Source organism: Acartia tonsa, chromosome 13, assembly GCF_053477335.1.
Source record: "Acartia tonsa isolate MP-2025a chromosome 13, ASM5347733v1, whole genome shotgun sequence".
In the NCBI taxonomy this organism is placed as follows: Eukaryota; Metazoa; Arthropoda; class Copepoda; order Calanoida; family Acartiidae; genus Acartia; species Acartia tonsa.
In genome coordinates, this window is record NC_137272.1 from 39,700,562 (window position 1) to 39,727,578 (window position 27,017).

General features: G+C 30.4%; 1 protein-coding gene and 1 long non-coding RNA gene across 2 annotated transcripts; both read right to left on the reverse strand.

Annotated features, from left to right (window-relative positions):
• Window positions 1–68: 68 nt before the first annotated feature.
• On the reverse strand, window positions 69–930 carry LOC145335301 (uncharacterized). The gene is made up of 2 exons (XR_013885189.1): window positions 612–930; window positions 69–194 (listed from the first exon to the last, which is right to left on the reverse strand). It is a non-coding gene; the product is annotated as an uncharacterized LOC145335301 (long non-coding RNA).
• Window positions 931–1,086: 156 nt separating this feature from the next.
• LOC145335302 (uncharacterized) lies at window positions 1,087–26,762 on the reverse strand. The gene is made up of 2 exons (XM_080181037.1): window positions 26,627–26,762; window positions 1,087–1,622 (listed from the first exon to the last, which is right to left on the reverse strand). Exons 1-2 carry the CDS (start codon window positions 26,760–26,762, stop codon window positions 1,087–1,089), a joined length of 672 nt encoding a protein of 223 aa, XP_080037163.1.
• Between the last annotated feature and the right edge of the window lie 255 nt (window positions 26,763–27,017).

Consider the following 27,017-nt stretch of genomic DNA (forward strand, 5'->3'; position numbering starts at 1 on the left):
AAATGTATAAAATCGGACGATAAATTATCCAATAAAAACTTTGGTAAGGGTAAAGTTTACAAAAAAATCTAGGAAGTATTTTTAAGTATCCATTCCTGGAGAAAATCAGCTGACTGTGTGGTAGTGGAACCCTCCGCCACGTTTGAATCTTTTTCTTGTATTTGCTGATTATTCACAGTTTCCTGTTCATCATCCTTTTTTAAAAATTAGGTTTGTCATGGATATTCTTTAAGAAAAAATACTGGATAATCAGAATATAAATGTATAAGAGTCGAAGCAAAATTGTAAGTAAATTTGATGAAAAACTGTTTTATATAGGATAATGTTTATGGACATACTTACATTTTTATTACTTGATTATAGAGTTGCTTCGCTAATAATATTTCACTTTGTTGTTCCAGGAATCAATATACCAAAAATCAGATCAATCGGATAATTAGATCACATACAATTTTGTTGTTAAAAAAGTAGAAAAATCAACATGTTTAAAATGTTTGTTTAATGACCCTAATTATAGAAAAACAATTGAAAATCTTATGAAGGATATTATATTAAAGTTCTAAAGTATAAGAATATCCACATCAACCCAGTTTGAGAAGCTGCTTTATTACCTGAATATTATCATTCTGTGTGTCTGTTCTGTCTGTATCAGTTAGTATCTTCTGCTCATCATTTTCCCCTTCATTCATAGCACCAGTAGCTAGGGTAGTGAGCTCATACCCATCAGAAGAAATTTCAACCTTTTCCGGCATTTCTGCCACGTTTTCTCCACTATCAACTTTCCCGCCAAATGTGCTTTCCTCTGCCTCCCCTGTTATTGAAGTGGTAGTGTCATCTCCTAATACTCTGGGAGGGAGGGTAGTGGAGGGGAGAGGGGCAAGGGTTGACCCCAGTGCCCCCTCACCACCACTAGACTTTTCTGTGGGAAGCTCATCTATGAAACAGGGATCAATATTAAACTTTAAATATTTTAGAATAATATGTAAAATTTTCAAAATAATATATAAAAATCCTCCTAAAGTTTAGTAAAAAAAATCTTTCAAAAGGTTAGAAAAAAATCCTCCAAAAGCTTAGACAAAAAAACCTTTAAATTCCTATGTTAATATTTATCCCTGGTGATCCTAATGTGTTCTTTAGTTGTAAATTATGATCATTATCAATGTTTTCACTACCAACAGATTCGGTAGCACTTTCATTCTCACTCATTTCCTCATTTGTGTCTTTCTTGATATCTCCATCTTTCTCACCATCTATCTGTAAATCTTTTTCAGTTGTACTTTCATAATCTGCTTCATTAACAATTTCATTGTTGATATCTTCATTATACTCTTTATCAGATGTTCTATCATTTAATATGAATGGAAGATCAGTATTTTTATCAGTAATTGAATCTTTATCAGTTTGGTCATCATTGAACAGGACAAGTGTAGCTTTAGTAGTTAAAGAATCCGCAAATGTATCCTTTTCTGATGTTTCTGTAGTATCAATGAAAACAGTAGAAGATTCTTTTTCTCCACCAAACTGACCAACAGTAGTAGTAATGTCATCTGAAGATTTTTCTGTGAATTCATCATCATTTGTCAGAGTAGATGATACCAAGTTTCTTTCAGTTGTTTTCATTCCTGAAATAAGAAAAAAATATTAGTTTTAAGAACAATTGTTAAATATTCAAATTTATTCAACTAATTTCAAACTAGTAGTGTCCAAACTTTTTAACCTATAACTTTACTCTACATAGGAGATGTATATTAGATTATCGTCAATTGGCCTTAAGATCCATTAGCAGTTCAATACAGTAAAGTATTGATCTGTAAAGAATTGAAAATTAAAATTTAAGAATTTTAGATGATTTGATTCCAAGTAAAATAATTCTAAACGGTCTTTTATAGACAGAAAGACATACCTTGAACAAGGTAAAGCTATGCTACTAGCAATTAATTTTTCAACAATTAGCAATGACTTTAACAAGCAATGACAATAGGTTAGGGCTTGTCTTGGGCTTTGTATGGGTTTAACATCGTATTCTAAGGGATAATTACAGTTGAATAATAGGCCAAGGAAGTGGTTTAATATACTGTAATATTCTTGTGTAAAACATTCTTAGAATCCACCATATTACATGCAGTTTTATTAACAGTGCATATGCAATGTCATTAGTTTAGAATAGTTATTTCTCGCATCGTATTATAAACGGCTTTCCGCGGATATAGAATGTACAATTATGAGATTAAAACTAGTTTTTAAGCCCCGAGGTGCCGAAGGCACCGGCTAAAAAACTGGTTTTAATCTTATGATTGTACATTTTTATATTCGTAGAAAGCTGGATATAATACGATGCTAGACATAGTTTTTTCGTATGGCTAAGAACCGGTTCCTATCCACCGGATTCGAATGCATACGAGAAAAATGTTTCTTAAAATAACATAAAAATATTACATACCATGTTATTTTTAATATTTTTATATCTATAAGCTATTATTTCATCGATGAAAATTATTATAAAATTTGTCTGAAATTTTCAATTACTATTTTTAAACTAACTTTTTAGCTTTTTACATAGTAATAAAATTTTGTTGTTTTTTAAGATAGCATTGAGAGACTAACCCTAAATCTCTTCTCTTATTAAATAATTCCTTATTTAGTATTAGGGTTGGTCATTATGATATTATTGTTGCTCTTAAGAAGAAGTACAATTAAAAATGTGCTGTTTGTTTGTTCTCTAATTCAGACTTTCAGTTACAACGTTGTTAGAACGCACGTTTAAGTCACTAGAAAGCTTTGCACATGCACATCTTATTATATAAAGTAGTAAGCGGTTTTCGTCTGTCCCGAAGGATCTCGCAAACCGCTGAACCGATATTGTACTACTTTACAGTGATGCTACTTACAGGTCCTGGGAAGGTTTTACCCTGTTTTTGGGGAGGGTGTCTTCACCCCTCTCCCCCTCCCCAAATTTTTTAAAACTCTTTCTTTAAATCTTAAATTTGATGAGGTCGACTTTCCCCCTCTTACCTTAAGTGCCCCTAGAGGCTTCTAGGGAGCGTAGCCGCTAGTATACATAAACAAGAATGACAACATCCATAAGTACCGAAGCACAATAAAATCATGAAAGTACGAACGGACAAAGTGAGTTAAATAGTAGATGTTCAGTTGTCATAAAAAGATAAATAAAAAAAGAGAAATCTTCATCAAAATTTCAGCTAGATATCTTAAATACAAAGCTAGAAAATCACCTTTCCCCATAGTGTTACAAACGGACTGACAGACGATATGAATTATACAGTAGCTTCGCTACTAAAAATAGGTAAAAAAATCTTAGTAGACTTATATTAAAGTAGTTAGATGCCTACGTCAATGATAATCTTTGAAACTATATACAGGTCTATATTTTTTATAGTGCCTATGAAACAATGACGTCATATAATACAAAAGACTAATTGTAAGTCAGTATACATTTATATTGACAAATAGTAAAATGTATACTGGCCTATCATTGGTCGTTTGTATTGTATGACGTCATTTTTATAGGCATTATAAGCTGCTTAATTGTCCGGTTTAGGTGTTAAGCTATTTCTATGTAGGAAGGTTTAAGTATCATGTCTTCAAGGACTTTTTTTTGTAATCTTCGAATCAAATGATATTAAAAGAATATTTTTTATTCAATATGATTATAAGCATTTATAGAAAGATAATGAAATGTATTTAAATATAATTTTGAATATAACTTTGGGTGGTACAAAACTTCCTTTTGAAATATGTTAGTACAAAACAGACAAAATTTGCAAATTAGGAAAATAACAGTATAAAATTAAATAGTTATACTGTTATCATATCAAATTAAGACATTGTTAAATTGTTTTTTTTTATTGCAATACATTTTTTTTAAAAAGAATATTTGCATATTTTCAATTTATATTCTTTGGCTAATGTTTTATATTTTCTGTAATGTATAAACAATAGCACTATGATATTGAGTTATTGTTGTGGTGTTGTGTTGTTGTGTGGTGGTGTTGTTGACCATAAATATAATCATTGACCCAACATCAATACTATCTATCTATCTATTTGTCCATCTTTTCTATATATATATATATACTAGTGGCTTCGCCCCTAGCCTCTAGGGGCTTTGCCCCAAGAGGTTTGATCAAACTAACGATGAAAGAAATAACTATTATCTGTTCATACTACCAATTACAATTTATCGGTTATATAATAACGTACCAATCCCTTTAAAAATGTCATAAACCATAAAACAAAAAAATGCATTTTTGTTATGCAACTCAGAGTAATTTGCATCCTTGTTTAAATTCAGTTATCTAATATGCACCAATCCAGGGGCGTCCAGGCTTTTTTTTGGGAGGGGTAAAAATTTTTTTTGTTAGAGATTTTTCATTTTGGGGGGGTATTTACCCCCCAAAATTCGTTTGGGGGGGGGGGGAAGTAATCCCCACTTAACCCCCCCCCTTGGACGTCTATGCACCAATCCCTTTGAAATTGTCATAAACAAGGATCCATGTTGCATTTTTATTATTATACAAATTTTATTAAAGACATTTTGACAGTAGGAAGCAAAAAAATGTATATTTATATTTAACCTGCATAGGAGGGATATGAAACCTGAAGAAAAACATTCCCAAGGACATCCAAGGGGAAAGTAATGTAATCCAAACCCATATTAGCAACCAAAAAATTTAATTACCCTTCCTTTATTAGATTTTTTATTCCCCCCCCCCACAACAAAAATAAAAAAAAATACGGTTTTGAATAAAATAATATTAAAATAACCAATATCTCTAATTCAAAGATGAATAAGAAATAAAATTTATTTGAATATTCAAAATTATTGAAATATTTTAATGTTTTTCAAGGGTGCGATTCTCTGATTATAACAGAGAAATAAATCACTTTAATGTTTGCACATTAAAAGTTACAAATTTTGCATCAATTATACAATCTTTTTAAAGTGACCAACATGCTAAATGTCTATTTTGTACATTTTGTCAGTGTACAGTTTTGGGGTATAGTCCCTTTCTCGGCAACTCCTCTTAAGGTGCGTTTTGTCAAATTTTTTACAGTTGCTTTTAAAAGGTTATTTTAGGTTTAGTTAAGTTAGGTTAGGTGATTGACCCGCAGGGTTAGAGGCCCCAGCAGGGGCTAGAAAAAAGGAGAAAAGCTACTGTGAAAATACGACGAAACCCCCCCTAAGAGGCGTTGTCACGAAATGGACTATACCCCAGTTTTGTAATGTTTCTGGGATCTAAGGTCTATCAGAGAAGCAAAATTGGCAATTTCTACAAGTTTTACAAATATGAAAAATATAATACTGTATGTTATAGGTTTATCTGACTATTTTTGTACAAAAAATACTAATCTTTAACTCCAAATGGTGGTCTTCTAATATGAAGATTCATTCATTCCCCCCTGTCCAGCTTTTTTACCTACATTAGCAATCCCACAAAAAAATGACATAATATAATAGAGGAAAATAACTTTAATTAGGGCCAAAATTTTGGGTTTTATTAAAATTTTTGTTAATATAATTCCGAATTCAGAAGGACTTCTATGCGCTCTTTTATCTAATTAGTTCAATAAGAGAACTATGGTGCTTTTACTCAAACTTTTTTGGACCTTCGAAAATATTCCTACACCCCTTATTTTTAATTTTTGGAAAAAAAACATGTTACTAGCTCCTTCAGACACTTTTAAAATCTACTTTAAACCAAACCAACCGAAAAATTATAATAGCACTTTATTAATAAGTTCGTTTGTGGTGATGAACTGAAATTAGTTTCCGAATGTGAACACATTTTCCTAGGTGTTTCCCAATCCTATCTTAATATTTGCTACTAGCTAAAAAACCTTCAAACTTCAAAAAAAAATCAAAATTTGAATGTATTAACGATTTATACATTATACATTCAAAGTTTTAATTTTTCAAATTTTGATTTTTTTTTTGGAAGTTTGAAGGTTTTTTAGCCAGTAGCAAATATTGAGATAGGATTGGGAAACACCTAGGAAAATGTGTTCACATTCGGAAACTAATTTCAGTTCACCTTTGTGGTTCATATGCAAAATTGGGGAATTATCAGTCTATATCTAATAAGTCTCAACAGCCAAGAGTTCGTGAATATATACTGTTAAATGAAGGTCAACAACACCAACAACCAACAACAATGCTGTTGTCATTGTACACAACAACAAAACTTGGAGTTAAAACCCATTCCTACTGTTACCGACAAAAATAAAAAAAAAAGCTTGAAAATTATGTAATCTATGTATATTAAAATGAAACTGTTAGTTGAAAACCAACTAAAACAATTTGCTTTTACTAAGACAGAAATACACTTTTATTAATTTTTAATAAGTAGAAAGGCTACTTGTCTTGTTTGATTTAAACATATTTTACAATGAAATTGTGATTTTTAAAAGTCTTTGTCTATATTTACCTATACCTAGCTAATCTTATATTAAGCATTTAATAGTTATTTCTCGCATCGTACTATAAACAGATTTCCGCGGATATAAAATGTACAATTATAACATTAAAACCATTTTATATTCGTAGAAAAGGATATGATACCATGCAAGACACATTTTTTTCGTATTAATGAGAACCGGTTCTAATCCACCGGATATTTATCAAATTAAACCGAGAAAAGATTTTCTAGCATTGTCCATCCCTAAATCCGTGATGAGATGCCTACAAGAACTCATGTGTATGTAACATTGTTATGCTAAAAGGGATTGGTCCAAAGCTTATGGCACATTCTCACAAATTATCTGTTGAGCACTGTACCCCCCCCCCCCTTTTTTTAAATAAGTATTTTTTCGTTTTCTTTGCTTGTTTACTACATTAGATCAGGTTAGGTAATATTGAGTACTATTTAGCCATGCAGGGTTAGGACCCCCATAGGGGTTGGGCATCGGGAAAAAACTAACCCCCACTACTTTTAATTTATTTAATAAGAGAAAAATGGGGGGGGGGGGTGCGTTGTCATTGCTCAACTGGCATTTTGTGAAAAAGCTTCAAATTTATATTGTTCGCAAACTATAAGAATATGACTTTGACATCTTTATACCATTTTGATAATAAAATTAAGAAAAAATTTGTAGATTCTATTATAGCAAATCTATCTAAGCAATAAATGCTAAAAACTAAGAAAAACTTATCATCTAGGAATATTTTCTTTTAAATTTGTTGTTAAAAGATTGGCTGTTTTTTGCCGGCATCGTTTATAAACTCTAATTATAAGGTAGTTGTGCTACTAAGAAAACTCTAAAAATTGAGTACTATCTCTTATCCATGTTATTATTATATGTATTATGCAATGTATGTACATACATGATGGGCACATTAGTCACATCATACCAGGATGACAAATACCCAGCAGTCCAGAGATTGTACGCAAGTTTTAAAGTACATGTAGGGAGGAGATATTGGGCTGTTCATAACAATAGTCCCCACAGTTTTCTTATTCATTGGCTTTGCAACTTTTGGCTTTGATTGGTTGAATTTTTATTAGGTTGAGTGTATAAAGTTTCAACCACTAATTGTAATCTATAGAAGGGGTAATTTTGTGTATCATCATTGGGAATGTACATCAATGTATTGGTAATTGTCTTACTAGTAATTAAGAGTTTATTCTATATTTGTTTTAAGAATCTCTATATTTTGTACATTTAAGTAATAAATCTTTATAAAATATTTGTAAAAATCTGATGTACATAATATACATTGTACAAATTCAGACCCTAAATTTACCTGTCACCAAATATGAACGTCCTTCCGTCCGATACAGTTAACTTTTTTTTACGCTCATTGAATTTTAAATGATTATTAATACAGTAAAGATAGATAGAATCTTAAATTATTTAGTTACAATAAATGCACTTTTTAAGCTTAAAAGATTTTTTGTGCTATTATATATCTTATTTGAAACAGTTGAGATTTACATATTGATTTTAGACATGTATGTAATATATTTGTCTGTCTGTTCTTTAAGATCTCAGTGAAGACTGAGTTGAATTTTTGGATGATTTTAGTTTTCCTGATCTACAGGTTCAATGCTATATTTTAAAAGTTAAGAAGGTTAGGCAAGGGTTCATTAAATTAACAATTTTCAACTGTAAATTGATAACAAAAGATGCATAATCATATATAGTATCATCCTTGCTGTTTTATAGATATCAATATTATTATATTATTATTTCATACCCTTATTAACAATTTATTAATCTAATAAGATGAAATAAAATTTAATCGCCAAATAAAAACAGAATACAATATGTTTTTTTCTATAATTGGAGGTATTAAATCAATTTAGTGCTTTCCCACTAATGCTCGTCGGAAACTGAACCTTCCTTATTTATATTTTCTTTAAAAATTGAAAATAAGGGGGGATAACCAATACATACCCATTATAACCTAACCTAACATGATATAAATCTTTCATATTAAACTGCCTGTATATAATTAAAACCAATTTTTTATTCATTTGCAACATTGTGCATTACACGTGTAAATCAACGCAATTTTTTCCACCTTAAATATAAATAAAATTTATAATTTTGATTAAACTTAAATCTTATAATTATTTTTAAAATGTGATAAATATAAAATCAAATGTTTAATTAAGAACAAAATTTCGTCAATTCATTTTTTAAAAAATAATCTATTTTTATCTAAAATGTAATTTTTTTACGCTTGATTTTCTTTAAATAATTAATTCTTTATAATTAAAGAAACCTATTATTTAGATCTATGATATAATTATTAATACTTTTTTACGAGGAAATGATCTTTTTCACAAATTATTTTTGGATTTAGGATACCTTTTTTTGAAAAATTTGTATATGATACGACACATGATTTTTCAATGTGGCTAAGAACCGGTTCTTTTCCAGCGAATATTAATCGGTTTCAAAGCCAAACGAAAAATGATTTCACAAATTTTTCAAAACTAATTAACAACATCATAAACTCACAATAGAGAAGCAACACTTGTTAGCGAAGCTCCTCTAGAATTTTACATTTCTGTCCGTCCTTTAATTACTCAATTATCTTCCTAGTGAGAAATATGAATTTCTTTGCAACTATACAAGCAAGTCTAAAAAAGATACATTTGTTGTATTAGAATCATATTTAATTTAACTCTGTGTTCTTTATTTACAAAATGGAGGCTTCGCTCCAAGAGGTGATGATAATTGCCCTTTTCTTTTTTTGGGGGGTAGAATACATCCAAGAATATAGAACAAAACCCCCGCAGGAACAGTAGCTATATTCTCTGCAGTGTACAGCCCAATCGGTTCAGCAGTTACCCTGATCTTAAGCATCAGACGGATTTGTATTATAGATTGCTTATGGCTTTGTTTAATATCTTTCTCTTTAAAAGTTTATCTATCTATCTATCTATCTATCTATCTATCTATCTATCTATCTATCTATCTATCTATCTATCTATCTATCTATCTATCTATCTATCTATCTATCTATCTATCTATCTATCTATCTATCTATCTATCTATCTATCTATCTATCTATCTATCTATCTATCTATCTATCTATCTATCTATCTATCTATCTATCTATCTATCTATCTATCTATCTATCTATCTATCTATCTATCTATCTATCTATCTATCTATCTATCTATCTATCTATCTATCTATCTATCTATCTATCTATCTATCTATCTATCTATCTATCTATCTATCTATCTATCTATCTATCTATCTATCTATCTATCTATCTATCTATCTATCTATCTATCTATCTATCTATCTATCTATCTATCTATCTATCTATCTATCTATCTATCTATCTATCTATCTATCTATCTATCTATCTATCTATCTATCTATCTATCTATCTATCTATCTATCTATCTATCTATCTATCTATCTATCTATCTATCTATCTATCTATATATCTATCTATCTATCTATCTATCTATCTATCTATCTATCTATCTATCTATCTATCTATCTATCTATCTATCTATCTATCTATCTATATATCTATCTATCTATCTATCTATCTATTTTCTTTTGTCTATTAATTGAACTAATGATGATAATAATAAGGGTTCCATTGGAATTCAGCCCACATGGGATTCAACCCACGGAATTCAGCCCAGCGGGATTCAACCCAACGGTATTCAGCCCACACGGGATTCAACCCACGGTATTCAGTCCACACGGGATTCAACCCACGGAATTCAGTCCATACGGGACTCAACCCACGGAATTCAGTCTATACGGGACTCAACCCACGGAATTCAGTCCGTACGTGACTCAACCCACGGAATTCAGTCCATACGGGACTCAACCCACGGAATTCAGTCCACACGGGATTCAACCCATTATATATGTAAAATTACCAGTTTGAAAAAAAATATTTTTTTTTTAAATTTGAGAACAAAAATTTTTATGTAAATTTTTTTATTGTAGAAATTATTTTATAAAATATGCTTTATAAAAAAAATTGAGAAAATGAATTATTTTCTAAAAATTTGTTTCTCAAATTTGAAAAAAAAATTATTTGTTTTTAAAACTGATAATTTTTTATATATATTGGGTTGAATTCCGTGTGGACTGAAACAAATATAAATTTTTTTCAAATTTAAGAAACAAATTTTTAGAAAATAATTCTTTTTTTCTCAAATTTTTTTATAAAGCATATTTTATAAAATAATTTCTACAGTAAAAAAAATTACATAAATTTTATCAAAACTTATTTTTAAAATTTTCTAAAAATTTAGTTCTCAAATTTAAAAAAAATATAATTTTGAAAACTGGTAATTTTAGATATATAATGGGTTGAATCCCGTGTGGACTGAATTCCATGGGTTGAGTCCCGTATGGACTGAATTCCGTGGGTTGAGTCCCGTATGGACTGAATTCCGTGGGTTGAGTCCCGTATGGACTGAATTCCGTGGGTTGAGTCCCGTATGGACTGAATTCTGTGGGTTGAGTCCCGTATGGACTGAATTCCGTGGGTTGAGTCCCATGTGGACTGAATTCCGTGTGGGCTGAATCCCGTGGGTTGAATCCCGTGTGGGCTGAATACCGTTGGGTTGAATCCCGCTGGGCTGAATTCCGTGGGTTGAATCCCATGTGGACTGAATTCCAATGGAACCAATAATAAGATAATGAAAGCCTGCCTAATAACTATATTCATTATCAGTTTACTGTGTTACACCTTCAGTTAGAACTATCCGTGTTAGCCTTGAGTGCTCTAATTATATCAACATAATACAAACAATAAATAGCGTTACACAATATCGATGTTAATATCAGACAGCAATCCATTTTTAACAGGGCGTTAAAATGTTTTGTTGCAAAGAAGTTGTATCAACTTTTTTGCTTTTTATTTAAGATAGCTAGCCGGTTCTTTTAGTAAGTAGTAGATGTAAAATTTTTCATAGAATTCAGATATGCAATCGGTTTTTTTGTAGACCTCTTATTTTTTAAGTAATTTAAGTTTTAAAAAAAAATAATTAAGTCGGTTTTAAGGTACTAAAACGCAACAAAATAAAAGAAGAAAATGGCCAGTATGAACAAAAATAGTAAGATCTTTAATTTGACACCTTACTTTTAAAATTCTGTTGAGTAATTATTGAAAAAATCTATTTTTTAACCTCAGTTTAATAAAAACTTTGGACCTAAATATTTTCTCAAACAGACATAAAAAACATGGGTTCATATATACCTTTAGAATCAGAAAAATATTACGAATCTATTCTAAGCAAAATTGAAAAAGTTTTATAAAACTATAATAAAAAAAATAAGTATATTTTAAGAATCATAATTTTCGGCTTTGAAGGGTTAGCTTGAACCAAACCTGAACAAAACCTAAACAAAAGACAATGCAATGTAGCAGATATTTTTTAAACACAAGAAACAATAATGTATTTTTAACTGCATTGTTTTGAAGTTTATAAACAGACTGATGCACATTTGTTCATAATTTTTCATTCTTTACATGTTCTTTAATATCACTTTATTTATTGTAGTATTTATTGTATATATTGTATGAACGTTCTCCTTTTTTTCTGGCAATTCTATAGGTTAATTTTATAGGTTGAGCTTCCCGATTCGTCAATTTTTGGGATTTGTGATTGGCTAGTTTAGTAGTTACAATTCTTAAAATAAACTTTTTCTTTTTTCTTTTTTTTATTACAATTTTTTAAAACTATTTCAATTTTGCTTAGAATGGATTCATATTATTTTTCTCATTCTAATGGTATATATGAACCCATATTTTTTATGTCTGTATGAGAAAATATTTAGGTTTAATGTTTTGATTAAACCGAGGTTAAAAAAATAGATTTTTTCAACAATTACTCAACAGAATTTTAAAAGTAAGGTGTCAAATTAAAGATCTTACTATTTTTGTTCATACTGGCTATTTTCTTCTTTTATTTTATTGCGTTTAAGTACCTTAAAACCGACTTAATTATTTTTTAAAAAAACTTAAATTACTTAAAAAATAAGAGGTCTACAGAAAAACCGATTGCATATCTGAATTCTATGAAAAATTTTACATCTACTACTTACTGAAAGAACCGGCTAGCTATCTTAAATAAAAAGCAAAAAAGTTGATACAACTTCTTTAGACAAAAATGAATTTCATAATATTTAAAGCCTATTCAAAATGTCATGTAGTTGATTCCTGATATAAACTCTTTTTGAGCTAACGTTAACACCCGGGATCTTAGGGGTAAGGCAATGGACAATTAATTGAGAACACTCCCAATTATTTTAAGCAAAAGTAGATCAAAATCATGACGAAGACCAAACTGCATAACTTTTGCACCACTTTTGACGTCATATTCTCCATCTCTTTTTTTAGGGGTTTTCTTTCCCACTTCTCCTCATTTTATGACGTCTCAGGAATCAAAAGTGACACAAAAGTTATGCAGTTTGGCCTTCGTCTAAAATCATTGGTTGAAAATTTTGATCACTGCTAGTCTGTACCAACCAACTTAGATTTGTTAATAGTTATTTCTTTCATCGTATTATAAACAGCTTTCCGCGGATATAGAATGTACAATTTTTAGATTAAAACCAGTTTTTTAGCCTCGAGGTGCCGAAGGCACGGGCTAAAAAAACTGGTTTTAATCTTATGATTGTACATTTTTATATTAGTAGAAAGCTGGATATAATACGATGCTAGACATAGTTTTTTCGTATGGATGAGAACCGGTTCCTATTATTAAAGTTTTTTTTAGCTAACCTAGGAAGGCTTTTTAAAACTATGGACACCAGTATCTTCCCCTTGTTTAACACTCAATACAAGGGTTAATATTTCTCATAACCCACACTATTAAAAACAAGATAAATTAATTTCCTCTTCTTTATTAGAAACTACATGGTAGTATTATTATAGAAACAGGAATGTCAAGGCTATGTAATCAAAGAAAAAAGTGTCAATGGCTTCGATAGCTAAACTCATGGTTTTTGAAAATCTAGCGTTTAACCTTATCTTGGATATTACAATTTGTTTAACTTATAAAAAAAAAATAGAAAAAGACGCTAAGCTATGACTTTATTTCATCTTAATTGTAAGATTTACAATCAAGAACAAAGAAGAATGAAAATATTTTCTTTGAATACCATATCCCTACCCTTCTAGGTATTACATAATACAGGAGATATAAACAATCAAATGATTGATGTCATAGCAAGATATGATTCTTTTCTTCCCATACAAAATGTACAAATATAAGTTTAAAGGTTTTCTTCTTTCGTCCCTAGCCTCTAGTGGCTTTCTTTCTCAAAATGATTTTAAGAAGAATGTTTGGGTATAGTCCCATTCGTGACAACGCCTCTTAAGGGGCGTTTCGTCGTATTTTCACAGTAGCTTTTCCCCTATTTCTAGCACATGCGGGGGGCTCTAACCCTGCGGGGCCAATGCCTAACCCGGCAGGACAATCTCCTAACCTAACCTAACAAATCAAAAGCTATTGTGAAAATTCGACGAAACGCCCCTCAAGAGGCTTTGTCACGAAAGGGACTATATAAATCTGTTTTTATTCTATGGGGCCTTATCTTTAAGGTTAGTGACATTCTTGATAGTTCAAAATTATTATGATAAAGCAATTAATTCAGCTGTTTTTAAGATCTTATATACCGACAGATACGTAAGATTTGCAACAAATCATGGTTGTTCTCATCCTTGTTAAACAAAAAGATTAAAATTTAACTGTTAAAAATAACAAAACTTTTTTGGAACTATTGATTTCTTTTCTGTAATCTAGACTGACACCTTATTTCCGCTAACTGTCTTTGGGACAAATATTCAACAATTTTAATCAGTTTGAATTATGAAATGTTTGTGTCAAGGTTTTTAAGAACTTAGAAGTAATAGAAGCAAGAACAGATCTATAGTATAAATATACAGACAACTACCTCCCTTCATTTTTCAAAGACCTCTTTCGTCTGATTCTAAACTAGTTTCTGCTATTTGGCTGTGTTAATATAATCGACACCATTGGTTGATTTTCAATGACCCAATATAAAGGTTGTGCAAGGTGGTTGCGATGGGGAGATACAGTTGTTTAACCCTTTCTCCCTCTAGTGTTATACTCTAATGAAGCAAGCAAAAAACTAGAAATTTGCTCAGCTAATAATGTTGTAAAAATGGACTTACGGACTTTCTTAATGATTATAGAAATAGAATTGCTATGCTTTCTAAGTGTTACAACCACTAATCGTGTACTAAGAAACTTTTAAAGTTATCATTAATTTAAATTTAATTTTAAGAATTTATCTAGTATTGGGTACACTTATTTTTGGTGTGACTTTTTTTTCGCAAAAGAATAAAATATTGCATTGGGGGATAAGTTGATGCACATCCCCAATAATGATACACAAGATTACTCCTTCTGTTGATTACAATTAAAGGTTGAAAAATTTGGACACTCGACTTAATGAACCAATCAAATAAAATTTAATAAATGTCCCCAAAGTTGTTAAGCAAACTAAAAAAAAACTTTGGGGACTAGTGTAAGAAACTGCCCAATGTCCCCTTACACATTGACAATAATGGAGTGTAATTTCTGTTTAAAGAAAATGGCAAGATGCTGTTATGAAAAATGCGTGAAAATGAACGCACACCCAAATTTTTAGTGGCAGAGAGAAAATTAATGGGCTATACACATAATTCAAGCCCTAAACTCTTCCATAACAATTATAATACAGCACATTAACAGCTTGTTTAATACTTATAACCTAAAGTGATACTTTAAAAATAGAGACCCTAGACCCATCCAATAGACAGGAAGTTCTATACCTATGGTTTTGTCACAGTTTACAAGAAAGAGAAAGAAAAGAGAGAAAGAGAGATAAGGGGAAAGGAGAAAGAGAGATAAAGGGAAAGGAGAAAGAGAGATACAAAAAATGAGAGAAAAGTAAAGTTCAAACAATTGGGCCACAATGGAATATTAGTGGAAATTTTGTCTGTCTGTCCGTCCGTCAGTTCATATGGGGGAAAAGTTATTTTCTCGTAATAGACTGAAATTTTAGTTGATTATCCCCTGTTCTAATGAGCATCCAGTATATAAATTACATTGTCCGTCTGTCGGTCATGATAAAAAAAGACAAAGATACTTTTAGAAAAATAAAGGTTTCGTGCTTTTTAAATGTAATTTAACGCTTATTCTCTGTTTTTAAGAAAATCTACTCTATAACTCCCTTTGTCCGTATGTCCATGAGTGATTTTTTTGCTTCGCTACTTATAGATATCTTCTTTGTTTTTTTTATCTTGTTCATAAGTTTCTCACTGTTCTAAGATATAAGAAAGGGAAGGAGACATGGTTTAGGGTCATATGATAGGTCAGGATGGCAAAAATTCTTCAAAATTTTGTGGCTCTTATCTTTAGTTTTGACTGTGTTGCTTTCTTTGTTTACTAGCTGATTCGCCCCTAGTTTCTAGCGAAGGGTGTGGAAGGTAAGGAAAATAGCCTAAAACCACCACATGACATTTATAAAGCTTCTATGAAAAGTACAACAATCAAAACCAGTATTTTAGAACATCATTAACTATACAGAGAAAAAAAACTCACTAATTTGTGTTATGCAATTGAAATAATAAACAGTTATGTTTTCCAATCGGTTCAGTAATAATCGTGATCTTTTTAAAGCGGACTTCAAAACAAAATTGCATTCTCTTTATCCTATCATATAAAATAGTAAGGTTTTTATGTCTATTATTTAAGATCTTGCCAACGACTAAACCGATTAAACTCTTTCAACATTTTTTAGTTTTATATGTTCAAGTTATAGTCTTGGGATTGTGTTAGGCTATTTTCATCGATTGGGGAGAGATTATATTATCTCCCATTATACTACCCCTGTAATATAGGATACTTTCTAACGTCTAAAGAATAAGGAGTTTCCTAATTCTTTTGTAGAAAATAATTTGGAGACAAACAATAGATTTATCTTACAACTTTATCTAATTGTTTTCAGTGGTGTTCCTATATATGTTCTAAAAAAAATGAAGCCATTTATTTTGAGGCAATAATGATATTGACGACATTAACACTAAACTTTTTTAGAAACTATAAATACATTTCGTTCCGTAGTCTTTATTTTTTACGTAATAGTTTGGCAGTTTTCCTCATATTATACAAGAAATATTTTAGATGCTTATATTATTTTTCATTAGATGAAATAAGAGTTAGAAGAGCCCATCACGAGTGATAGAAACATGTTATTATAGAAAAAAAGTGGACGGTGGTTTTTTGCTTGTTCATTTATAGGTAAGAGTGAAAGCACTTTTTGTTCTGATAGTATTAAGGTAATACCATTTTGTTAATATTTTTGCCTGCTTAGTGAATTAAAAAATTATCCTATATGCCCGGGTGTAAAATTGTCTGCATTGTATAAACATAAACTTAGATATTGTATTTGCTTTCACTTTATCTTTATATCATCATCACATCAATAGGTTAATCAATAACCATTTCATACTTTTATTTATATCCTAATATATTAGTAATTGGATGTTTCTCTGTCTGTCCGTCTGTCTGTCTGTGTGCACTATAGGATCTCTTTAACCACTAGTTCTCATTTACAGTGAAGCTTTGCATAGGTCCAGTCAAGTTTAAAAATGTTAAATTAAAAATTAAACTAGGGCAGATCGTGTATTTCTAAAAAATTCAGGATTTTCCAAATATTATATGGATAAAAAGCTTTCTATAATTTATATTTTCCTTTAATTGCTTTATTTGTCTGGAATTCTAAATCATATATGATAGTTTCATACTTTTGTGGGTAATGCCCCCCCCCCCCCCCCAAGGATCTTTCCCCAAAAAAGCTTAACATTAAAAACGAAAAAGTACAATTTAATATCTATATTGTTGACTTTTTTTTAGTATGTTACTGCTTACCAAAAATGAATCATATCCATGATTTTTTTCGCCCCCACAAAATAAATGCATTGTGCGCCCTTACGTCATGATTATGGTTGATTATTGTGACCCCAATCAAATTTTAAAGTCTGGAAAATTTGCTCTCACACTATTTTTTGTTGGTATGTGTATGTTTACATAATGTACACAAAAATAAAGATTAGCAGAAAACATTTATAAAATATATTTAAGAATGATCTTGTTACGGTCAATGGCAGTTAGTTATCTTATACAGTTCTGCATTATTAAGACTTATCAGAAAATTAAAGCCAAGCACTCTTTGGCTAAAGCGCAGTAGACATTTTCTGTTGTATAATAAGAACACCATAAACAGAAGCATTTTCTCTATTTTCAAAATTCCTGGTAAAAAAATGAAAAGCAATTTTTGATCAAGGATTATTCCAAAACCTAACAAATTTTTTAACATTATTTAAAACATTAAGATATTAAAGTTTAATTGCTATTTTTTATTTTATTTAAACTTATCTTAGATGTGATATCATATCTTTTAAATTGGGTGTTTTTTTCATTGTAAATCAAGGTGCTTTCCCCCAAAGGTTTGTCAAGCACTGATCCCCTCCCCTAACCCTTGTACATGTAGGGAGTTATCAGCCTATTAACTTATTTATTTTCATTTTGGTTTCAAAACAAGGCACATCTGTCCCTAATTTACAAATTTAAATAAAAAAGGATATATAATTAGTGACCCAATATTTCTGGCCGTTGTTTTCTAATTCTAATTTCTGGGAAAATTTTAGTGTATAATTTAAAACTGAATTTTCTCTAGGGCTCGGCAGCCACATCCACCAGCAGCCGCGCAGCTTACAAAAGTTTCAAAATCAGCTGCTCCTAAATATTCATCCTCAGTCGCAGCCGCGCGGCTTTAAGAAATAGTAAGTCACTGCTACATCAAGAAACCATCAGCTACTTGAAGCTTCAGTCAACATAATTAAAATTCAGCCACCCTCAGCCGCAGCCAACAATAGTCACCTAAATTGTAATATGCCTCGGCCACATGAGCGGCTGCTGCGCCCTAATTTTCGTAACTCTAACTTCATCAAAAATTTGTTTAGATATATGTATGTTATTAGGATAAATAATTGAAACACACAATAATCAAAAATCTGCCTTTTTTTATCAAATAATAGATAATAATTGATTACAGCCAACTTCCTACAAAAGAGATAAAAACAGCCATGTGAAAGATATATAGGAATCTTCACGATCAAAATCAGCCGGAAAGTTTCATCATAAAAAGATAGTTTTTGAAAATCTTTTGCAAGAGTTGAAGTTCATAGAAATATTTTATCATGCATCAATTAACATACAAAATAATGAATAATACATAATGGACAGACGGATTAACCCTACATTTCCAAAAGCTTAGCTTAAAAAAACCACAGTGATTATATTATCTTTTTAGTCAGCCTTTGATGATGATTTATGCCTAGGCATCACAAAGTCATTTTTGTTATACACCTTTTTGTACTTGTACTTATATCTTGGCATATTTCATTTTTTATTACTTTTCAAGACATTGGATGATGTGCTGAATTTTAATTTCCAAATGTGTACGCAGTTTCCGCGGTGTTTCCTCATCCTATCTCAATATTTACTAAAAAGATTCAAACTTCAAAAAAAATACAAATTTTGAAAGTTTGAAGCTTTTTTAGCTAGTAGTAAATATTGAGATAGGATGAGGAAACATCGCGGAAACTGCGTACACATTTGGAAATTAAAATTCAGTACATCCATTGGATAGAGTGTCATGGAAAGGAGGGGACATTGTACATAGTTTAAAACATGTTCACTGATTTATGTTGGGTTTGAAACTATAAGAACTTTTATCAAACTTTTTTTACCGATAATTGTCTTCTACAGAAGATTTAATTTTATTTTTTTTGGGATTTACATCAATTTATCGTCAATTGTCTTATCCCTTAAGATAACTGAAGGTAAGAGTTTATTAAGTCGACGTTATGACGAAAATCTTATATTTCTTCTTAAAAACTTTATCTACTTTATCTAAGGGGGCGTCGTAGCTCAGTGGTAACGCACTGAGATACGGTGGTGAGAGTTCGAGTTCAAGTCCCCATATGACAACTCGAATTTCTCAGTCGTTATACATTCACGAAGCTTCCCCTGGTTGTGTAAGAAGGGAGATTATTGAGTGGTTTGGATACTTAATAGTCACGTACATAACATCTGTACAACCCTTATCCCAAGCTCCTCTGCGGAGAGCGTCCTTCATTACGGTGACTTAATTTGGGACACCTGCCATACTCGGCGAGGGTGAGGTAATAACGAGTAGCTCCCTTGAGACAGCGGGTCAAGTCATAATGTACTTGAGCGTGGAGCTTGAGCTGGCCCTAGTGGCTATACAAAAGTGTCTCGTCCTTCTCCATGACTACTTAGGTCCAAACAATAAGAAACAATGGCTACACACACACACATCTACTATGAGGAAAATACATCTCAAATAAAAGTAGAACCTACAGAATAGACAACTTTGTTACTTATATTATAACATAGAACGTAATTTCTTTTATTTTATTGCAGATTTTTTTAGGTTTTGATTATTTTTTTTCAATTTGTAATATGCACATTTTTTCTACATTCCTTTACTGCAATACAAATTTTATAAGTTTCTTCAATACAGACGAAAATAATTATTAGCAAAAGCTTTACTTTACTATAAATGTCAAAATATTGGTCAAGCTTTATGTATTAAAGAGCGTTGTTCAAACGCTTGAAGAAGATAGCTCATGAAGAATGCCTTTAAAACTTCAACTTTTTTGTAAGAACACTTAATCCCAAAAAGGTCTTCAATCATGCTACCATCCATCCTTCTATCTCACCCCACTTTTTCACTTCCCCTTTGCATCCCATGTGTAATATCTAGGGTTTACACAATACAGAAAATTAAATAATTGCAATATACCTAAAGAAATTTTTATTTTAATTTAAATACAAGATGCCAAAAGTCTTCTATATTAGCATGGTCTTTTCAAAGAAAACACTTTTTATAATGTCTATGCTTTTGTTGCTTAATATCACTAAAACGGATGGTAGGGTTAAGCTGGTTATAGGAGAGCTTATCTATCTGCAATCTTTAAAGGGTTACATACATATCATCTATATGAGAGGCTGTGGTTTCATAACCCCCTCTAAATAGCCTAAAACCTGCCTAAGACCAATTTAAAATTGTGGAAATACATACAAATTGCCTTACCTATTTAAAGCTATGTTGTAACAGGATACTACAGTTTTGTTAAAACACTATGTATGCATATTTTCTAAATTGATATGCAAACATAATCAACACAAAATGACTTTACTAAAAATTTTGCACTGAAACCATTGCTGCTGTATTAGATGTAGGACATCAAAATGAAATTAATAGAGAGAATGCCTAGATCCATAAACACATAAATTTTAGACAAATGGTTATGGTTAAGATATGAGTCCGATTGAACCAGGATCTTAAGAGATAAGACAATAAACGTTAAAACAAAATTCATCCTAAATTGTGATCGACAAATAATCCCTGCTAACTGTTAGTTAGTACAGCCCAATCAAGATATCTATAAAAGTAAACAGAATGTGTAAAAATCTCGGGAGATGAATCTAAAAAAATAATGAAATTCCATTTATTTTGGGCGAAGGATAGTTTTGGGCTAATTTTCTTTTTCATATAAAATATACTTTTTACCAAAGGATATCTGTCTGTCTTGTATGTATGTACGTCCGATAATATCTCGTAAATTACAGGGAAGTTTTGATTTGGTCCTGTGAAGGTTTTTTCTTACATTGCATTTGGTAATTTGCAATAACATATCCTGGGGTAAAAAAAGTTTGCGAAAATATAAAAAGAAATCTTCTAAACTCTCAGCTATGGCGAAAATTGTAAGTAAATAAGATATAAGAAATAGATATAAGTCAAATTATGTGATCTTATCTAGGCTCGACTAAGAAATGACCCTTTTACCAGTAGGGGATAGGTATCTCATATGCTAAAGCAGTTGGATGTTTGTGTTACTTCATATCTCTAAAACGACCTTACTGAAAAGGGTGTTATTATAAGTAAGTAAAAAATAACCTATTACATATTACTAAAAATAAACATGTTGTTTGATTAATAACTTAATTTATCTAAAATAAAAAAAAACCTATTAAATGACATACTAACACGTCTCAAAAATATTAAGAATATAAAACATATAATTTGTTAAACTCGATAAAAAAATATCCAGGATTATTATTTTCAAAGGCAGCACAGCCATAATAAGATTAAATCCTTTCAAAGCTAGTTAAAAGTTTTGGTAGATTGATAAGTTTCTATTTTCTACACAAATAGACCTTACTTATAAAGCAGCTACGATGCTAAATACATCAATTTTAAACCAATCTTTTCTAAATATTACAATGGACAAAATTTCTAACGCATTTTCTCCCCACTGAAAGATAAGGGGTCAAATAGCCTATTTGATTTTATGCATTTTTATGATTGTTTTTTTTATGTTTACTGAATATTTTTAAAATTTACTATTAGCAAAATATAAGCATATTCTTTTTTTCATTGTAACTAATAATATAATAAAACATTTTGATTCTATAAAGGACATACCTCGGAGTAGGGACGCCCAAGCTTTTTATTTTGAGAGAAGGGTGGTTGTAATATCTGTGGTTTCAAGGGTTTGAGTGGGCTAATCTGATGTATTTTTAAAAATCGTGATGGATTCAAAATGAAAGATTTTAAAGTTTGGGGGGGGGGGGGGTGTGAGATTCATCCCTTTAACTCTACCCTAGGACCTCTATGTCTAGAAGCATAGTGAAAAGTACAATTTCAATGTATATTTTTGTTATTTTTATCAAACACCAATATTTCTGTGTATTTTAGTATACATCTTACTGTAAGATTAAATAGATATAGTGGAAAATAGGCTTTAAAATTGCTCGTACAAAATCTTATACGCACCTCCCATTACTTAAAGGATAGTTCATATTAAGAAAGAATATTTGATAGCTTATTTTGGTTAATCGAAGTTTATACATTATTTCAATTTGAGTTAATTTTCGGGAGAATAAAATGCTATAATGCGAAAAAATGCTTTGATCTAAAATATATTACCAAGTAAAAATTAAACGCACACAAATTAAAATATGCAGGTTCTTGAGAAAAAAAATCTTTTAATCTTTTAAAATTTCAAAAAAAATAGAGAGATGATCAGAATTGATAATGGTTATAGAATATGTGGATATTATGACAGGAGATTTGTTGTCATCAATTTAGGTTGCTAATACAGGCCTCATATATTGGTCAGGGGGGGGGGGGTATGGGAAAAAGTCATAAAGGAAGGGGGGGGGAGGGTAAGGTTATATTAGCCAGCTGATAAAAATATTTTATCAGGGTATGTGAGAATCTCTTACAATATCCACTTATTATATATCCATTGAGATGATACGTGGTTCTTAGATAAAATCAGGGTTTTATTGAATCATTCTTTAAAACCAGTGGATTAATTTTAAAGGTTGAAAAATTTAACATTTTTCACATACCTACAGATATTAAATTAGACTATTATTGAAACATTTATGACAAAATTAAACTTTAATATTACTTATATGTAGTCATTAAATGTCATTAGAACATTGATTTGTTATTTTTATAGCTGCTTGTTGACGAAGCTGCTTGTCGATAATATGTCAGCTATGTCTACTTTTTTGAATTACATAAAGTCGATATTTATCATTGCAATTTCACTAAATTTTACGAAGTGTTTTTTTAAAGTAAATTTAGGAGACCCTATAATTAAGGTAAGAATATCAAATTAAAAAAACAAACAGACTTAAACTTTACTCTAAAGTAGTTATTTTCTAACTTTTTAGTAATTAACCTATAAGTATTAATTTTATGTAATAAAAAATTGGCATTTAACATCCTAAAGAAAATTATTGGAAGCTGAAAAAGTAATCAAAATAAAAATTTTAAAAAATTGGGTACTTTTATTGAAATTTCAGTTGCTGGTCCCAAATTAGTGTATTTAATCTTGTTAATCAATTTTCTTATTATAATTGGGAATGTATATAAATTTATATTTCATTGTCTTATCCCTGTAAATTTTCAAGATAATAACCAACTTTAAAAAACAAAATGTCTACCTGGCCACCAGTCTATAGTTTTCTATGGTGGTATTTAAAATACCAAATTTCTAGACTTTCTTGTTTATATGATATTTAAGTTTGATTAGACTTAGAATTTTTAATTATTTAAATTGTACTTAAAAGTTCATTCAAAAAGATTCTATGATGTTTGTCCAACAAGATCACATAAACTGTTAAAAGATTGTTATTTAAATTAGGGTTGGGCCGGATACCGAATATCGAATATCCGGTATCCGGATAATATTAATATCTGGTATCCGGCCGGATATCTGACCAACGCTCGATATCCGGCAAATTACCGGATATCTGGCCGGATAACCGGAAATCCGGCAGTAAAAATCAGCCGGATATCCGGTATCCGGATAGTTTCAATATCCGATAACCGGCCGGATATCGAAAATGGCCGGATATCTGGCTCAACCCTAATTTAAATCTAAGATTGAAAAAGAAATTTTAAGATTATAACGTCCGAAAAGGGAAAACTATAGAATAACAACGCTACAACGTATCACCCTAGTTATGTGTGATTGGAGAAAGTCGCTCAAAAAATCAGCATGTAACGTCATAAAAAGGAGGGATTATCCATCTCTTTTTTTTGGGGTTTTCTTTTCCACTATCCTCCTCTCCTCATCCCTCATTTTTATGACGTCAGAACTATTTTTTTGAGCGACTTTCTCACCTCTCTAAAGTAACACCCTAGTTATATTTCTTCTTTTATCCTACTTCGTTTAAAAGAAGTTACAATAATAAAGATGTATCGCACATTAGATTGATACAATAGACTAATAATCATAGAAATAGAAAGAGTATTTTAGAGCCAATGTCCCGAATATGAAAACATGAATCCATTATGCACTTTTCATGTGTTCAAATTAAGCTTTGACATAAAATGCTTAAATTAATAGCTTTATGAGTTTTAGTTAAATTGAATTTACATAATAAAATAGAGCCTAATTTTGCCTTTCTGGGACAATAAACTCAATCCAATATAAGATTTATTGGAAAGTACTCTATTATAAAACCGCCTAGATATCATTAAATAATTATTTTCAATGACTCTTGAGTTTCATATTTAACTGTTTAAATGAAAAATTATATATGTCGTTGACACATTTTTTTATAACTCTTTTTATTTTCAAATTTCTTTATTAGATTTTTGCTGCTTATGTAAGGTATATACCTAAAAAGCATTACGATAATACTTTGTGTGCTTTTATCTAATCTTAAAGGGTAACACTTTTTTATTTACCTAGGACTGGGGCATAATAATCCTTATAATAAACAAACAGGATGTCTGTTTGTTTGTTTGTGTGTTTGTACCAAAGGATCTTGCTAACCGCTGAACCTATCGGGTTCTCCTTATACTTCTCATAGGTCCCGGGAAGGTTTATAACTATTTTGGGAGAGGATACCACCACCCTCCCAAGAGAAATCACAAAAAAATCTAATTTTTTTACGAATAGAGACTCCTACGCAACGTTGCAAGGTATCGTAGAAACTTTAAAGCAACATAGACTTTTAAAATGCCACTAGAGGCCTCTAGGGGCGTAGCCGCTAGTCATTAATAAAGTAACGGAAGAAATAACTTGAAAAAGAATTAATCAAAAATGTTTCTTTTTTATTTATTTCATAACAAAATAAATGAATGAAGCCCAGTTACAGGACAAGAGGTACATAATCAAAAAGGAACTTTTTTATCTCCGAATTTTCGATTTAGTAGATTCCTACCCATTTTAACACATATTTATTTCTCAAAAGCTTTACATTAAATGGAAAAAAATATCTGAATATCTAAGGGACATTAACCTGTTTATTACACTAGTTCCAAATTTTTAAAAATAATGTTTCTTTATTCGTTGCACAACTTTAAAGATTTTTATTGAATTTTGATTGGTTTGTTCATTAATTTGAGTGTCCAACCTTTTTAACCACTAACAGTAATCTACAGAGGGGGTAATTTTGTGTATCATCATTGAGGATGTACATCATTTTTTTCGGTCATTATCTTATTCCTTTGGATCCTTGGTTTGAATGTAACCCAAAAATAAATCTGCAATTATTGCAATTCAATCCCAAACTCCCCAGACAGTTTTAGAGGAGTTCAAATAAAAATCGCTAAAAAATCATTGTTACCCGGAAATCAAGGATCAATTATCAATATTTTTCAATTATTTTCTTTTGCTAAATACATTTTGCCAATTTATTAAATTAATTATAGGCTTATTCTAGCATATATAGTTTTTATGTTGTCTATTTCTTAACTTTTAAACTAAGTAAAAATTTACTTATATCATACATATATTTCAATTTTCACTTAAATTTATGTCTCTCAATTAAATAATTCATAAATATTGCAATATTAAATTTTATTTTATATCTTTTTTCAAAATAAAATTATACATTTTTGCTGTGTGATGAAAACAGCACAAAATTTAAAATTACACCTTCCCATGAAAAATTGATTTTTTTGCTGATTGAGAAACTTTTAAAAATATATACAGTTAGAAAATTGGTTGGAAAGGTATTCTGAAGAAAATAATAATGGAACACAGTAGATCAAGATTGAAGTATATCAAAAACTGTATTATCTTAAAGGATAATACAATAAAACGATAAACAAAATTACCATTTTTTAAATACAGCTATTGGTTGGAAATATTGAACACTACTAGTTAGGATTCTACCATTTAGAATTGTATAAAAGTACCCAAAGTTTTGAACCAACGAATAAGATAACGTACTTTAGATACCAGTGTAATTTACGGTCAAACATCCCTAGTATGAAAAAGGTGTGCATTTACTTCCGCATATTATCACATTTGCATAGTCTTTCATAATTGAAAAATGGCACAAAAATGAAAGAAAATTAAAGCTGGCAAAAGGAAGAGCAAATTTGTGCTTTGGTAATAATATGCATTTCAGATGATTTTATGACACATATGCAAAAATGAATTCACTTAAATTGTATAATCATAATAGTTAAAAATTGTGCTATTAGCACTACTACTGTACAATTAGCGCATACATTAAGCTTCCGTACTTACCCATCATCTCCATAAAGCCACCATTCAGCTGTGTGTTGATAAAGTCTAGAATCTGAGCGTCCACCTCAATATCTTTCACAGGGTCTGTCTCGGAAACGTTGAAAAATCCGGAGGGATCAACAAAAATTTCCTTCATTTTTTTATTTATTTTTTTCATAACTTTATTTATAGCCAAAAGGATTATGATAGCCTATTGAAGACGGGAATAAATATGTATCTGAAGAAAACTATTTCGCCTCATATTTTTCGCAAATAAATAATGCAGGGATGTTAAGGGATAAGACAATGGACAATAAATTGATGTTGATCCAAAATGATCATAAACAAGATTAAACTTTCTGCAGAGAAAAATTATTTGTTAAAAAGTTGGAACACTACTAGTTGAGATTGA